Below are 18,571 nucleotides of genomic sequence, written 5' to 3'. Positions count from 1 at the left end.
TATCCAAGTGAAACCATTTCAGTGTTCTTTATCTTGTACGCTGAGATTTTTTTTAAAAATAAACTTCTGTAATATACATGTATTTGTACAACAAAAATTAACCAAAAAAAAAAAATCATCCAAAATGTAATGCATATTAATTAACAGGGTAAATAAAGACTGAGTAAGAGGGAGAAAACATGGGGTTGGGAGGTTATAATTATGTTACTAAATAAAAACAAAATTATATGTACATGTTATATTGCCACAGGGCGTTAAAATGTCACTTCCGTATGATGAAGAACAAAGAGTTAGAGCATTTTTTTTTCTCTCCTTGAATTCCTTTCACATTTATAGAATAATAGTTGTTTTCGAAGGGGAAACTAAATACAAGCACGTCATGTCACAAAATCATTTTGAGCGTCGTGGATAGTGACTTGTACAGAAACTTGGGATTTTAACAGCATATTTTTAGTGCAAAGTAAAAGTGGTTCTATAGAAGAAAAGATCGTCAGGTTGACGCTTACAAAATGATGCAGCTACTGTCATCTTTCTTTGCTGGTTGAGACGCACTCGAACGTGACGCACTCTGTTGCGTCTGGGGACGCGAGTTCTGCAGTCTCTGTTGAGAGGAAGTCGAGCGACTTGGGGTTGCAGAAATGGCTCTCGGTTGCGCAGGTTGCCGAGTAGCACTGCCTACTCGCAGACTTGCAGCAATCCCTTCAATTTTTGACTGGTATTGCTTAATAGGTTCTATATAAAAACATTCTAACCAAATATCCCTGAAAAAGAGAATCTTCTGAACTCGTCTGGTTTGGCCCCCGATCATGATTTCTTCCGTTACGAGAAATCGGTGCGACACCGCGCTTAGCTCGTAGAACTTGTTCATATCCATTCCACACATTTCCTCGTCCGGGAAAATACATTTACCGAGGAGCACGTCCGGGGAGAACAAAACACAGAGTAAAACCAGTTTATCAACCTCGTCGTTGCTCAGTCTTCTATAGTTTTTGTAATCGCGCAGCTTACGGATGTTGCTTTCGGTTTTTTCTATGTTCAGGACATAACAGATACTATCCAGGTAGTACATTAACTTCGCTGTCGGGTTTTCTGCTACTTCAACATCTCTCCCAAATTCTTTGACACCTACGTCAGTTTTTCCTATCAATGCAGCTGCCATATTTTTCTTTCGTTTTTAAACCTTGAGAAATTTCCGTAAATTTTCTGTAGTTTCGTTATCGCAAGATTTTAACTTCCGGATTTGCATACTTATCTGCACATGATATAGTTATTGTTTGTTATTTATAGACTCAGGTATTTTGGCCCTTTCAGCTCGTTGGATACGGGAAACGCAAGTCCGCGTCATTTTGATGTTTAAAGTGAACAATATTATAGATCTTGTACATTTGCAGATATAATTTTAGCCTAATAATACTTATTAATGTGTTTAAAAACTTTTTATTTAAATCACTGATCTTTGTTAATCAACATAGAATCTTTAAGGATTTTAAAAACGTAATTTTTTAATTCTATTTATTTATTTATTTATTTATTTATTACGATTTTGTCTTTGTGTAGATAAATTTTACGCAATTTTAATTGTTTTTAAAAAATAAGTATAATTGAAATTAAGTTGAGTTACAGTAATTGGAGTATAAAATGTGAAAAAAAAAATTAACATGTACTGAGCCTTTGCAGGTCGGCTTTGTTAACAAGAACAACTGAACTCAGATTTATCAAATCAATGCATTCATTTCATGATGAAAGTCCAGGTCTGATCTGCGTGTAACCGAGTATATGTATTTTCCGTGTATGTTACACGAATGCTGTGTTCAAACGGTTATTTCTATTATCAAATTAAAAACTGTTAATCTAGGTTACATCATAATGCTGTTGTGGAATACATGTTCAATAACTTTAGGCAGGTGCTCCTCTTCTAAAAGAATACACGCATATATACACTCTGATTCATCGCACTTTCTTTTGATATGTATATTTACTATTGTGTATTATTTACATTATGGGTAACAGTACATAATCTGCAATATAGGGTGATAAAATTAATAAATAAGAATTTATAAATCAATACTGTACTCAGTACATGAAGCCTTTACGCTATATTCACACACATGTATTTCTGAGAAAAGTGAATTGCGTTAAAACTTACATCTCTCACTTTTTCAGAAAACCTTTTGAGATATATATATATATATATATATATATATATATATATATATATATATATATATATAAAAGCAAATATCAAAAATGTTACAAAAATATAACAGCTAAGGTATTGTAATTTGCACATCTAAAATAAAAATATTTTCAAAAATTACGTGTTACTGAAAGGGACAATGCGATACTTTACTGCCTATTTAGGAACTATTATGTTTAAAATTTCCTCTTTTAAGCTGTTTGTCAAAATGTTTCATCGTCCATTGTAACGGAAAGAGAGTTTTGAGGAAAAAGGTCTACAAAACTGACACACGTTCAAGCACGGCAGATTTTTCCTTGTTTGTATTTATATATGTTTCCATGTAAAAAAATTATTAATAATAAGTACATGTATGTATACAGTTTATGGGGCGACAAATTTTATTCTTTGCTGCAGAAACGTAATTTTTTTAATCTCTCTCTCTCTCTCTCTCTCTATGTGTGTGAGGGTGTGTGTGTGCGTGCCAGTTTAGCAATATTCTTTCATCCCTATAGTTACAGGTTGGTTGATGAAATCTTAATAAAGTTTTATTTGGTTCTCAAATAAAAAATGATCTATAAAACAAACATATACCATAATACATAATCTGCATGTTTTCCGAACTGCCAATAAGCCACACACACATATGCTCTAGGTATCATCTTGATGCCGGTAAGATTTGTAAACAATGTTATTTACATCAATAAGTTACACCGAAATGTTTACCCACGGATTACGGGGCTTGTACGTTTCCGACCCCTTATGTTCTTATGTAGGAATTATGTGTTCGCTACTTGTCAAAGTGTGAAACATCACATTTTTCTGATATCCCCACTTGATTTTAAGCCGACAGTCGGGGTGCTAACGAGACTTTGTTGTTGCATTTCTCCTCTCTTCAGCTGAAATAAAACTCTGTACATTCCAAATGGGTCAGCATTATCTTGATATGACCAAAATTCTTTTCTTTTGATAAGGTATTTGTTAGCTTCTTATATTATTTTTTTTTAATTCTTGCATAGAGTGAGAAGATAATAGCGACAGCGTGTTGTCTGCTGGTATTTGTAATTCTTTTCAGATCCGGATTATCGCAAAAAAATATTTGACTGGGAAGAATTTATTTTATAACTGACAGGATAATATCTTTGTCTATATGAAAACAACTTTTTTAACACTTAACTCTTTAGCACTGTATATACAGAAAAATTTGACTGAGAGAAACTGTATTTTCTCGTATCAAACTTCTTAGAAAAATAAGACATTATAAAATATATTTCAGGAGCTAATCCCGCCTTTTCTAACGTGAGGAGTTCAGCATGCGCCATGGTATTGACCAATCAGAAGGCGTAAAGCAAGACTTAAGTTAACGATGTATCCAGCCACGCCGCGCGAGAGCTATGTTATGTCTCCGCCCCTCCCATGATCCCGCTGAAACAGATTTGAGTAGCAAGAACATAATTCAATACTCGAGTTTGCGTTAGTCGATTTTCCAATGCCGGTCTTATTGGAAAATCATTCACTGTTTGATCAAATTTATAAGTAAATATTTATAAAATACGACCTAATCTTCGTTTTCAAAGTAAAAGGAAACGCGACAGACGACATTTTTGAAACGCGCGGAAAGAGCACGCTTTCTCAAAACTCAAGGAAGCATCTTGTTAAGACTTTAATGAAAGTTGGATAAACATTGATTTAAAAAAAAGTACATCGAACCAGAATGGTGGTACACACATATTCCCTTGCGGATGATTTTTGAATGGTGACTCAATTCCACGCGACATCATAAATTTATGGTGGGCAGGGAACTTCAAACTTTGGACTACGGAATGGTGGAGAAGACTAATATGATTTTGTCCGACCATAACGGTTTCCCCGACCCCCCTCCGTGCTCCGGGGAAATATCACAGTTCGATCTTAATCAACATCAGCACCACATGCAGGTATGATAGAGGCATGTTGTTTATTATTTTTAATTATTTTAAATTTTGTCATCAATCGTTTTTAAAATAACTTTTTATTTTAATTATTAAAAACCACTGAATTTTAAATTTTAAAAATATGTATATATTATTTTCAAATAACTTGTGTTTTCATGATGGAACTTTTATTTCCAATTTATTGTGTTTTTATTTTCATATATATTTAAAGTTTTATTTTAGTTTCATTTATCATCAATTCTTTAATATGATAAACGTATAATTTTTAGAAGTTTATACTTTCAAATAATTCTTTTGCAAACACCTAAATTATTGAAAAATAAATAAAAATGTAGGCCATAACCTTAAAGTTTATATTTATTTACTTAATAAATATGAGAAGAGAGGGGAACGTATGGAAATGTCATTTTCTAATATGATACAGCGGAACAAGTGACATAACATTCTCAAGATCAAACGATCGGTTCATTATGAATAAACTACCGGAGCTTGCAAGCGATGTGTTAACTTCATTACCGACCCGGGGGATTAGGTTAAGTGATAATTATCTATCCAAAATAAAATGAGGGTACTTCACATTATGATAAGTTAAGGTTCCCCTTTTGAGTCATTTGTTTAAAAAAAAAAGAGATTTTTTTATCCCCGTTATCCAAGTAGAATATTATAAAATCTTGTTTGCTTCTATAGTTTTGAATATTGAAATTATTGTATACAGTGTATCTCTACAAATAGTGGGAATATTAATTATCTATTTTCACAACAAAACTATCTAATTTATTAGATAAGTTGCATAAAAGTTCCATCATATATCTATATATTTTCCCTATATTTTTACAGACAATGCCAGTGTTAAATAAATTCGAGTCTCCAAGTTTTTGCGCTGGGTGTGGATCAAGGATTTTGGACCGTTATTACCTAATGGCGGTGGACAAACAATGGCACGTGCATTGCCTGAAATGTTGCGAATGCAAAATTGGTCTGGATTCAGAGCTTACCTGCTTTGCACGAGACGGAAATATTTACTGCAAAGAGGATTATTACAGGTAAATTATCGAATTTTTGCATTGATTATGTGCAAAATAAAGGACAGAGAAATTTCATAGGACTGATTATTTTGATTGATTTCAAATTATAGTCCTATTATGTTGAGTACAGCACTTGGAAATATTTGGATTGAATTGTTTGCATAATCGATGGGGGCACAGAATACGTAATACATGTTATTTTACTCTTATCATGGCGTTCTCAGTAATTCTAAACCCCGGGGCTCTGCGTGATGCAGTTTTAAAAATAATAATATTTTTGACAGATCCTTGATACGTTTAGAGTATTTTGCGATAGTGACGATAAGGGTTGCACTAATATCCGAAAAGACTTGCTACTCTCGAGAAAAAGAGTTCTTTTTCCTGTCAGAGAGATGTTGTGTTATCAAGACTTCGAAGTGTGAAAGAAAGATAGATAAGTTGACTTTGTTTCCCATTGTGTTGCCGTGTCAATTCGAATTTAGAAAGTTTGTTCAAACAAACAAATGTCCCGTAAATTCGTTTGATGAATATCTCCAAATCTTGAGCAACCACTTAAGAGAATATATTTTGTCTCAAGCCTAAAATCTCGAGCAAACACATTTGCTCATGACATTTTCAAAATTCATTTTGAAAACAAGAAGTTATTTTGAGAGGAAATGTATATAACGCTTTATAATTTGATAGACAAAAGTTTCAGTTTTGGAATGGATAATTTTGTTAATCTGCTTTACTGGAAATTTATTTAAAAATCTAAATTGTTTAATTACTGCTACCTTTATCGTAAATACTCCGGTTAACTAAAGAATCATATTTCCTCTGCTATGAAATATGAAATGAAGAATAAATTACTCTTTTGATAAATATGAAATGAAATAATTTGTTCTGGGTGGCATCCCATATTAATTTCCTGTTTATTTTAACTCGGATTTTTTTGAAAGACTTCTAATATGGTGGGCGGTCTAGCATTAGTCTGAAATCTAAAACCCAGAGAGAAGAGCGGAGTCATTTCTCTGACTTTCATTCTTACGTTTTATTGACATCTGTGTACAGGATTCTAAGTGGTTAAGGAAAAAGTTTGAAACTAAAAAGAAAATTCTTCAAAACTCTGCCACTGAATGGCGTAATACGGTCGCGGCGGAGGGGAGTTTTGTCAAGTTTTCAAAACCTGCACCCCATGACTTCTTTGCCGCTATGAAGCGAATTTTGTGTTAGATAATGTCCGTTTATCTGTTCATAATTTCATAAGTCTTGAGAGATCAGGTTTCTTTGGGGCGTTTAACACCGCCGCGAACCAACATGGACCTCTTTAGTCGCTTTAAAAAGGAGATCAAACATTGCATAGGTGGTCTATATGTAATGCCTCTACTCCTTGTATTTGTTTTCTGAAATGTTGGATAGGGTGTCGAGTTCTGTTTTTCTATCGATAAGCAGCGTTATTGTGTAACCGTTTTGCAATGTGGCTAAAGTAGATTTTTAAGTACAGAAATAATTTTAGAATTTATCTTTGAATTTTGGATTTAAAAAATGTAAAAATCTTTTGGGTCTCATTTTTTGTAGAATGTTGTCCTTGCACAGAAGTTTTTGTGTTTTACAAGTTTGCGAGTATGAGACTCATTGAAATATATATATTTTTTTAATTACAGTGAAAAAAATACAGTTTATAAGAATATTTATTTGAAATCGTTTTGATATTGAAGAACTAAATTGTATCGAAAACGAAAGTTTTATATCTATTGGAATTCTGGCTCTGAAAATACCGAGGCCAAACTATGTTACTGAAATAATAGCAGGTGGGAAAACAATTTGAAATGGAGATATGCAAGATACAATGACGCAAACTTTGCTCTCTGATTGGTCAAACGTCGACACTTCTTGGAAAGCTAGAATCACCCCTGGCATCTTCCACTCCGCTTGATTTCAATTTTTTCATACAATTTCGATGCTTGAGAGAATTTTCTCACATTTGTACCAAAATGACCTGGGTGCAATCGAAGTCAATTGATTTTACAGGTTTCAATATCTGTATAAAAATGCCAATGCCGACACTCGGTGCAAATTCCAATGTGTCATATATTTTTTTCCATTTTTGATTTTCCCTTATTGTTTTAATCATCATGTGATATCTATTTTTGAATGTTATTCGAAAGTTAATGTCCTTTTTCGGGGTTCAGGAGTTTAACGTTACACTCTATACAGTGCATCGCCCGATGGAGTTCTTTCCCTCCATAGTCTTATGACATTTTGTAATGTAATGATTATCAAAATATTTGTATGTATTTCTTAATGTGAAAAGTGAAGAGAATCAAGTTATTTTACCACCGTGTAATTATCATATCACACTGAGAGTTAAAAAATGGTCTTTTCTTTCAACACCGAAAAACGAAAATTCAAAAAAATCTTGTTGACATTACAGCTGTAATTTGAATTGCAGTTTAAGAAAGTTTTATCCTATTCGTCAGCATCAATTTGCAATATAAGTTAGAGAAAAACGTCATTAGTAAAGCAGATTTTTTTTTAATTCAGTGCTAGAAATGAATCAATCATTAATATAAATAAATATTATTTTAAACAAACATTAATTTAGTGAGAAATTGTAGAAGACACATTAATAAATATAAGGTTGATTTACGCATTGTGGCTTTCATAAGAAATCGAGTGGTTTATAATCTAGTATTATCGTATTTATTCACTGTTGGAGCAATTACTTTCATAAATTGAACAGCGGTTGGTCCATAATTTTATTGCAAAGGGGAAACCACAAATGATCAGAGTGAACATTAAGAGAGTAAATATTCTGTGTAAAATGCCTGATAAGAAAAGGTTCGAAAAATATAATTGTAATTTTAAATTTGAATTAACATTTTTCCTCCGTATAAGAAAACTTTTAGGCAGAGTTCTAATTCAGACAGTTTTAAAACAGAATTCACAACGCCAATATATATATATATATATATATATATATATATATATATATATATATATATATATATATATATATATATATATATATATATATATTATAATAATAATTATTATTATAAGAGAGAGAGTTGAAATCAATGAAAAAATTCTTAAGTAATGTTTTTGAATATTATACATTACGCAAATGGGATTTTTAGACCAAAAATTATATGAAGCGTGATCTTTTGTTCCCCATTGTACTAATTTCCGTACAACTTTTATTTCTATATTTTTCCGCGTTGATTGTACAGTATCAAATTGATTATTCTGACTTGTAACTTGACATTAATGTGTATTGAATTGTTAATCAATATTATATCTTCAATTTCTTTATAAATAATCTTCTCCAGTACTAATTTTATATAAAATCAGTTAGATTTTTTTGTCTTTTAAATGTAAAAGAATGCATGTTGTATTGTGACTTCTATATATTATATGGAGCAGGAAATAAACATGAGTGATTTACTTGTTTATTTAAAAAAAAAATGTTATAAAAATCGTGTTTGTTCGAATACCTCTCACAACCCGGTGACGTAAGGAATTAGGACTTTGATCGCCCCATAACACTTCAATGCTACTTTCTTATAATTTAAGTGGTTAGTGCCATATCGAATATCTACATTGTTAATTTGGTGGTCATAAAAAAAAAATCAGAGTCGCTTTTCTCTTTTTCTTTCTGCACTAAAAAAATAAGATATTGAACCACAGAGTGCGTATTCATTATGTTTCGAGTTTTTGCCTAACGCATGTTTTTATGAATATCAAAATTTTGATATATATACATGTATATATATATATATATATATATATATATATATATATATATATATATATATATATATATATATATATATATATATATATATATATATATCACAAGGAATTTGCAGATTCTTAAAGGTACACAGGCCCGTAGGAAGCAATTTCAGTTGGGGGGCACACTTATACATTTTCAGTCGGGGGGGGGGGGGGGCACTATCAACTACCAAGAATTCCTTGACAAGCAAAATAGCCAAAATAAAAAAAAGGGTCATCACACGTTATTATTGAGGGGGCACAAGCATACAGTAGCTATGTTTTCTAGAGTATTCTTTATATCGGCAAAATTAATTGGGCCACCCCCTCCCCCGTTTTCTACGGCCATGCTGGTATCTGAGTATTCTGTCTCAGCCAAGACAATTCCAAAGTTTTGGACCTATATTACGTCAAATGCCCTGAGTGAACTCGTCGTACTACGTCCTAGCCGATACGTGTATACAATCACATTAACCCGTGGTTACTCTTTATGTGTTGCCTTTGAGCTGCTGCTTGTTTGGGTTGCGCGTGTGGTCAGAGGACCATAATGTCTACACATTATCATCCGGGTATTTTCGTACACCAAAAAACCATTTGGCAATTGATTATACAATAACTCGGTAAGGATATCTGCCAAACTGCCACAGATGTGACAGAAAAGGTTTCCCCAATGCTCTCTTGGTATACTTCTTAATATACTTGAAGGTGAAACGTTTATCAGATTTTGATTCGAATTACGATATTCAAAGATAATAAATGATGTACAATGAGAGAATGAACGTGGCGAATAAGATTCAGAGAGAAATGGTTGAAAAAAAATCTAATAATACATTGTGATATTAAAGAATGATATGAAAAATTCATGTTTATATGATACTTCCAATAATCCAAATATTCAAATGAAAATCCTTGCAGCGTAAAAACTGGACGAGATACAGTCAATCCAGCGATGAACATAAAGAACACATCTTTAGTGTTTTATGTCTTTTTGTAGTTTCATATACAAACAATATGATCGTGAAATGCGCTTGAAAACAATGAAAGTGCATGAATTTTACGAGCAGATGAAATTTTGCGCACCTGGCGGTATATGGTCTGTCCATATGGAATATCATTGCGAAAAGATCTCGTAAACTCTCGTTTGATCCCGATCCGCCATGTTTGACTGATTAATGTCATAGAAGCCAAAAAACGTATTATCAGACAACTTCTGAGAACATTAGGTGCTTTGATCCATGACGCGAATACGTATTAACAAAGTTCTGTTCCAAGAAAGTTTTTAGAACTTTCTTTTTGCCAAATAATGAGCCAAAAATGCTTAAAAGTTGTTTGTTTTTATTTTGACAATTTTTCTTCTTTACATGCATATGGCATGTCATTTTGCACAAGGCATGGGTGTTTTTATCAAAATTGTTTTAGATGTTTTATATTAAACGTAAATTATGCATGCTAATTTAACTAACTTGTATAAGCAAACAACAAAACACCATCTATATGATGGCGTCTTGCAAGGTGAAGGATATGATATAGTCATTTTTGCAATTACAAAAATATGGTTACATTGAAATTTAGTTATTTTCTATAGTATAGATAAATAAGAAGTTTTTTTTTAAATCTATGTTTGGAATTAAATTTTAAAATGTAACATTTTTTATTCCAGAAGGTACGCTGTCAAAAGATGTTCAAGGTGTCACCAAGGAATCACATCGAATGAACTTGTCATGCGTGCTAAAGACTTAGTGTTTCACATCAATTGTTTTACATGTGCATCGTGCAATAAGACCCTTACAACGGGTGATCAATTCGGGATGCAGGACGATCTAATATATTGTAAAACAGACTACGAAATCATTTTCCAGGGAGACTATTTCTCGCGCATGCATCCGACAATGCCGTGTCCCAATGGCGGGCATCTTCCATTTTACAATGGAGTTGGAACCGCGGTACAAAAAGGACGGCCCAGAAAGAGAAAGAACCACATTATCGATCACGATGGATGCCCACCAGGCATGGGTAAGGATTCTTCCTTTTTTAATGCAAAAAACCTTCTTATGCGGGTACCTTCTGCAATTTCAAACAAATGTTTGGCTGAACCCCTCAAAGGGATACCACTATGGCATCCAGCAGAATTGGGTCCTGCAATGAGAGTGTTTAAGCTATTCTTAGATTTCCTTTGGGGCAGACTGCCTCCACTATTATTTTAATGTTGCTTATTGTGACGTTCTTTTTTTTTCCTTACAAAAATTCTGATTTCTATGTTTAAAACCGGGTATACAATAATCCAGGGTGGTACAGTATTGTGTTTACATATCTAAAATCATTTACAAAATAAACATTAAAACTGAATCAATAGTATTGGTGAAGAGCAGAGGGTCCATTTTTGTTTTACCGGTGATTTTTGTGTACAAAAAGATGTTTAAGGAGAGATTTCTATTCAGAAACTATTTGTGCAAGTAGCACCAACCAGAAAAGCATAAGACGAAAAACTGACGAACTATTTAGAATGCAAATACGAACCTGTCAAGAGAGATTTAAATATGTTATGACGGACAACAATCTCGATGGTCAGGCCAAATATTTACATTTCCAATTGTAAAGTATCCAATGAATAGCGCCGTCTGGTGGACGGGGCATTATGGATCCAGTGAGTGATGGGGTATGATGACCAAGCTGAAAGCTCGACTGCAACTTTCAGCTTATGATGAATGATTCATTCTTTCCAGCATATTTATAGCTTAACTTGTGACTTTGTGCTTTAGGGAAAATGGTTGTTTTTGGTTCCTGGCAGAATTTTTATGTTCTTGAAATATTCATTGAAACCAGTCGTGTTTTGCTATCTTCAGAGATCCTTGGCAATATCAATTTGGGGCTTATATGACAGATGTAATTCTTAGCCTGTCCTTTTTGAAAAGCCTTAGCTTTTGGCATACTTCTTTTCGATTGAAGTGAGGTATTTTTCTTTCTTTCACATACCCCTATACCAATCGGGCAAATTCTTTAGAGAAGGTTAAAGCCTTTACCAACGTATTTGTAGGACATCGTACATCATGCTGTTTCTTTGTCTAGTTCACTCGCACCTCTAAAAAGACCAAAAATTGGTCCTGGGGGTATTAGGTCGTTCCCAGTTTGTATCTACGCGGTGTTACTTTACGAGGGGACGAACTCGGTATGATTCAGCACTAGAATCGTTTAAGCCGGACATGGAACAGTAGTGATCAAATTTCAGTGACTAAATTGACATCGGAGATTGCATTAGGTGACGGGATGTTCACACCTAATATCCAAAAGTGTCCCTTTTCCGAAGTTTTTTTTTTTCGCCAAATGCCACTTATTGCAGCATTTTTTTAAAAAAAGAAAATTGCATTACATGTATTTCATATGCTAAATATTTGCAGATGTTCAAAGAATTGCATTGCAAAAGTGCTGTTTGAAATGAAACTCTTGTCAAATACATTTCTATTTAGGAAACCCCTGTCTGTTGCGACCCAGGGGCAAGTTTGTGAGGCAGATAAGAAATTTTTTTATCCTCCTTAAAAACGGTGCACATGAAATTAGCTGTGAAATTTTTCCACTGTACTCTGCCGACACCCAGCATGAAGAAGCTCCAGGAACCGGAGAGAGTAGTTAAGAACTGATTTATTGCTCTTATTTCATATCTCTTCACCTTATCTAACAACAATATAATCATGTTCGATAATTAATAATGGCACTTAAGTTTTCCAGACCGAGCAACTGACACGGTTAAACGCTATCTCCGTCCCGTCAAACGCAATCTGAAGGAGGGCTTCGGCAGAAAAAAATGAAACATTTCGTAATCACTCAACTTGTTAAGCCTGCTATTGCGACTGTCATTCATTTGCAGTTTTAATTATGAAATTTAGACCACACCAAAATCACTTCTGAAATCGTGGCAGTTTTAAAATAGCTTTTATTTGACACTTTAAATGAAGTAATAAAAAATCACTTTTCAAACATATTTTACAAGCTTCATTTTCTTGTACAGTGTAGAAGCAGTATTGTCAAAAATTCACTCTCTGCTTAATTTGAAGTAAATTTTAACTACACGTATATCGCTTTTTAAAGTAGAGTTTGTAAACTCTGTCGTCTTTGACGTGAGTTATATAAACATATTTTGTTTGTATTTTCTGGGATTAGAAAATCTCGTAGGATTTTTTTTAAATCTGTCTGCGGTCGGCAAATACTTTTGTTTGTTTGTTAAAATTATTTTCAACCAGACAAAGATTAAAATATTTGCAGGAATGCATAGCAAATGAAAACCAAGGAAAAAAAAGAGATTTTCATATACGTCTCTTTCTAAAACGACTCGAAGTGTTACAAGTAAAATCCCGAGATATTAAAATATTAAATTGCATAATTGGGGTCTCGATCCTTTCAAAACTTTTCTTATACATTCTGATAAATAATCAAGTTATGCAATGCAAATAATTTTCCACTCTCGATACCTTATCGCATTCTTTCATACAATAAAACACATGCTGCACTAAATACGATGGCAAATGCTATCAAACTTTCCTCAGCTGATAAGGAGATGAATTCATATTTTCATTATAAAAAAAATTGTGCATCTTTATATCACGGTGGATTTTATCATTGTTAATATTTCTTTTTCAGTTAAATTTTGTTTGTGAATAGCAATATGACATAATAATTTTAATTCATTGTAAACTATTTTCTCAAGATTTTGAAAAGAAAAGATAATGATTAGTAGGCGGATGTTTAAGAATTAATTGATTTCTTGTTTATAGTATGGAACTAATTTAACAGTAAGTATCACATACATACACCTTTTTTTTCAAGAAGAAAAATACATTTAAATGCAACTTCCTCCCTCGTTCATCTGCCATGTGTGGGATTTTGTCAATCATGCTTAGACAGAAATCTGCAAAACACATCTAAGTAGAAAACTCATCTCTCGTGTCAAACAAATCTCACGCCCTTGGTTTGGATCGCCAAAATAATATGGCCACCAGTGTTGAATGGCGGCGTCCGAATTTCCTCTTCTTATATAGTAATGTTTTGTCAGCGATTTGTAAGCATTTTCTAATGTTTGTTTGATATTAGCTGAGTTCTCCCTTTCCTTTTTGAAATGTTTAATTCTTGGGTTTTTTTCTTTCCAAAATTAGAGAGTAAGAAAGCAACTTTTAGAGTAGGAAATACTATTTTCATCGAACATGTTCGAAATGTAAAAAAAAAAAAAGAAAAAAAAGAGAGAAAGAAAGAAAGAAAGAAAAAGAAAAAAATCAAGGAAAAACGTATCATTCATTGTGACTGTTTTCTGCAGTTATCGGTTGGAAGTGGCAATTTGTTCTCGACATTCCTCTGTAGGAAACTCTTAATTTTGATCACAAGACACAGGAAATTGACAATTATTAACAAGAGTTGACATGACCAAGATTTCCATTCCAACTGTCGAATGAAATCCAGCGTAGTGATCGCCGCTTGATTATAGTGATTATGGATGAGAACGAAATAAATTGATATTAGCTTGTTGTGGAAGAAAACGAAATTAAATGTTTAAGTTCATAATGATATCAAAGCAATCCCCTTTTCGTTGTATCGGAAATATTTTGTATCTTTGATTTGCCCCTTTTGTGACAATTGAGAGAATTGAATTATTTGTACAAACATAGTGAAATATTTGAACAGAACCACGAGATTGAACAATATAAAAATTAAAGACGGGTGTGCATGAGAGAAAATCATTTTATTGATTTTAAATTTTTGAGAAAAAAAAATGAGAAATCTTTTTTTCAAGTGTTAAGCCGTTTGCTCTCAGCCAATTTGTCACTAATTTGTATCAGCGAACAATAGGATTTTACGTGGCACATTTAAGAGACAGTCAGAATTTGTGTACTTTATCAAAGATTGGAGCAACTAACATATGTTTTATTTTGCAAAAATAAACACTTAAAAGTTGCTATACAATTAAAGGTATCTTAAAACATTCTGAAAATCAATTCTTGGTTTCTTATGTTAATTTTTATCTAATATTTATTTTGAATTAAAACTTTAAAGTAATGTGTATCTTTTGTCTCCTAAATAAAATATATTAATTCTGGCTAAAAATTAATTCTCTTGTGTGAGAAATTCACAATATGTAGTTGCATGGATGGTGCTATCAAATATAAAAAAAAATTCATCTTTTATCTGGAGAAAATCTTGATAAAATTTTAATTGTATGTTTGGCACGGGAATAATTGACAGAAATAAATGTACGGAGGGGCAGATACACCCCTGCCTTATCTTGTACCCAAACCAAAAACGTGCGAACTGCAATATGGACCATTGTTAATGAATCATTAAACTGCACATTAATCAATATCCAAATTTCTCCGCTGCTTTCTTTGCTGCATTAAGTCACAGTGGTTATGTTGATTTGGAAGGGACAGAATTCATGACCAGGTCAAGTTTCTCTTTCCCCCTGAAAAAAATATAATATATTACTTAAAATTTAGTTTGTCTTTACCTTATCAAATCGTTTTTTTTCTTTCTGTCAGCGCCTTGTAGAAATATTCTCAAACAATATTTTCCGTTTCATCTTACTTTTATTTCAAATAATGTTTTGTCCATATAAATATTTTTTAGATATTTGTTTGTGTCTGTGTATACGAGTATTTAAATTCAACCTTGCCAACAGCATTCAAACCAGACATTATTATCTAGGGTACATGTTAATAACAGTTTTTAAAATTTACTATTGTCCACTAAACCCTCAGCTTTTGTTGTGATGCTCGCCATTGTATGATCATCCCCGCTATGTACCAATCACGTGATAAATTCCAAGTCACTTGAACCCTGGATTACTCCGTCGGGGTCCCAAACAAGCTTGGACACTTTAGCAAATACCCTTTTGTGTGGAAACAATGGAGTATTATTTGACATTTTTGTCGTGAAAAGACCCAAGGATGTGGCCAGTCTTTGAAAACTTTATCAAGAGTTGATCGAATGTTACTTGAGGCAGAAACCCCTCAGGATGTCAAAATCACCCCAAGCCTTTTCTTTTTGTCTGCTGGAAAAGAGTTTGGTCCCCGACATACAAAAGTGGCAGGTAGCTCTCGAGCAGATCGTAACTCTACTTAAGAAAACTTTTGATATTTGGACATTTTATTCTTTAAAATTCACCATGACAGAATGCTGATAAAAATCTTGCTGAGGTTACATAAAACTTTTCAGTATACATTATCGTTTCTTTTTCAGAGTAAACGAATTACTTTAGCAATATTCCAGGCACAGTGTGTAGTAAGGGCAACAGAATAAGTTAACTATGTTTTTTTTTTTCTTTCTTTATTGCTAACAATAACAACGAACGCTCATTTAATAATCCGGCATCTTTAGTCCTTTTGTAAGACCCGTTGAATTATTTCCCGCTTCTTTGAATTCTGTATTTCTAACAGGTTTCAAAGACCTGGCATCGTCCCCGTATTTTCTTGATGTTAGATTTTTATGTGGATAGCCTTTCCCTAGATTTGTTTTATCCATCTATTATATTCCTCTGCTTTCAATTAAATAAAACGAACTAATTTTCATTACAAATTGTACTATCCCCACCTCCTTGACTTCCTTTCATTAGTGCGACCCTTTTGGTCTCGTTGGAACCGTCTGGATGCCGTCTTTGACAAAACATTTGGTGTAGGTTTCGCTAATTCACGGAATATTTCGAAATTAACCTTCCCTGTGGGATGGGACTTAGGTTATTAAACAAAATTATAGTAAGTATTCACGCGTCAGACGGGAAACTAATTTGCTGCCTTTTTATCGGAGTACTTACTAAAATAAAGATTTTTAGCAATATCATCGGACGTAAAGAAAGTTAAAATTCTCATAAAACAAGAGTCACACGTAAATAAGAACGAAGCAATCAAAAGTAAAAAAGCCTATAGTAAATCTTTGTTTAAAAAGCATTTCTGAATCTTTGTTTAAAATACATGTATTACTTGTATCTAAATTGAAGGCAGGGAAAATTAAAAAGGGGTTTGTTACAAACTATTGCTCAATTATGCAATAAAGCTCTTTGATGCAACTTGCACTATATAAATATTTTGTATATATTTAACCCGATTTTAACTGACACTTAATTCCAGATTGGCACACTCGAGAAAACTATGTGGGATATGTCTGTGGTCGTTTGAAAGCTGATAAGTTCTGTCGCTGACTTTCATACCCGCTATCACTTCTTAGTCGACAGAATGTGACCCACGCGACCTCCCTATAAACATAACGTCCGAGCGATAAAGTCTCTTAAGACAATAATATAAAAACTAGAGACACTTAACCTAGAGCGATAACCCGTGGAAGAAAAACAAAATCAGCTCTCTTTTATATCATATGAGTCAATCTCTCTCTCTCTCTCCTCTCTCTCTCTCTCTCTCCAGTCATTCTGTCTATTGCTGGATTTGAAACAATAGGAAACGTTTGACACTTTCAGCCATGCACACAAATCTTTAAAACTTTACATTTTATTTTGAATGGTCAATTAATTTTTGTGGTAATATAACATTTTTATGAAAGTATTTTGTCAACAAGTAGCAAAATAGAAATTTCACTTGAACTTTTTGTCTCGCCCTTTGGCCTTTTTATATTCTACTGAGGTAGTAAAATATTAAAAGAAGTTTCCTGAAAGTTTAAGTTCAGATGAAGAGTCTACACATTTTACAAATATTTCTAGTATTTTTTCATGTCTATGGTCTTTTTTTTCTTAAAAGAGAATTTTATTTTCGCGAAACTTATGAAAAATTTAAAAATAAAAATAAAGAAAGAGAGGAAAGAGGGAAAAAAACAGAACTAGCAAACAGGAAGGAAAGCAAGAGTTGCCTTACTTGGTTTAGGAAAATAAGTATTTTTCTTGTCTGCAATTGAACAGTAGTCGGTAAATTGGTGACCAAGGAGGTCCCAGCACTCCAAAAAATCACCTGATACTCCTCACCCAACTATAATCCTGTTGAACTTTTAAATACTATGAAAGGAAAAACTCAATTTGATCTCCTGAAGTAAGATGATTTCTTAATGGACATATTTTTATGAATGAAAAAGTCGTGACTAATTTAAGTAGAAGAAGAGTGGCCACTAGTGGAAATCCACTTAACAGCAATAAGTTCCGGATCTTTACTGGTATCTAAGGTTTAATCTACTTCCGGAAAGCCTTTCATGTTTGCCGCGTCGTTTTCTTGACATGGACGTTTTTCCTTCCTTTATATATGATAGATGGGGACATAAATGGCTTATGACTCCAAGTTTGAGATATTTTCTCATATTTAAAGCCACTCCTTTTCTAATTAAAGATTTTTTCTCACAATACTTTTTCTTCCGGAAAAGGAAATCTTGTACTTGTAGTGAGTAATGGTCTAAAAATACAAAATTTATCCTTGAGAGAAAAAAGGTCATACCTAAAATTTAAATTTAGGGAAAATTACACGTTTTATTAATATTAAATTTAACAAGAAGTTCGATTTAAAAAACTGCAACAGTTGTGGAAAAATGCACGTGACATCGATGGAGGGGGAAAAACATCAGGAAGGCTTGAACTGTCAGACATACTTTAAAAAACGTCATTATCAATTAAGTCTTTGTAATAAAAAAATGTTTAGTGACATCCAAAATTTTTCTTAAATTAATCGGTTACGTTCAAAACTCGGTCAAAAATATTAAATTACATGTAAACC

At 32.9% G+C, this 18,571-nt stretch overlaps 1 protein-coding gene and 1 long non-coding RNA gene across 2 annotated transcripts in view; one reads left to right on the top strand and one right to left on the bottom strand.

Moving 5' to 3' along the window:
- LOC133179010 (LIM/homeobox protein Lhx9-like) overlaps positions 1-18,571 on the top strand; it is a 39,533-nt gene that overhangs the window by 15,610 nt on the left and 5,352 nt on the right. Inside the window, exons 2-4 of the mRNA XM_061313686.1 lie at positions 3,453-4,113; positions 4,948-5,153; positions 10,552-10,904. Coding sequence (XP_061169670.1) covers positions 3,964-4,113; positions 4,948-5,153; positions 10,552-10,904 — 709 coding nt within the window. The 5' untranslated portion in view covers positions 3,453-3,963. The remainder of the gene's footprint in view (positions 1-3,452; positions 4,114-4,947; positions 5,154-10,551; positions 10,905-18,571) is intronic.
- Positions 14,598-18,571, bottom strand: part of LOC133179011 (uncharacterized) — a 28,196-nt gene continuing 24,222 nt past the window's right edge. The window contains exon 2 of the long non-coding RNA XR_009720084.1: positions 14,598-15,333. This is a non-coding gene — a long non-coding RNA (uncharacterized LOC133179011). The remainder of the gene's footprint in view (positions 15,334-18,571) is intronic.

Source organism: Saccostrea echinata, unplaced genomic scaffold (genome assembly GCF_033153115.1).
Source record: "Saccostrea echinata isolate AGI-Se365-2 ecotype Australia unplaced genomic scaffold, CSIRO_AGI_Sech_v1 ptg000004l, whole genome shotgun sequence".
Classification (NCBI taxonomy): Eukaryota; Metazoa; Mollusca; class Bivalvia; order Ostreida; family Ostreidae; genus Saccostrea; species Saccostrea echinata.
Note: the sequence above shows the minus strand (reverse complement) of the source record. Positions and strands in the feature narration are given on the sequence as shown.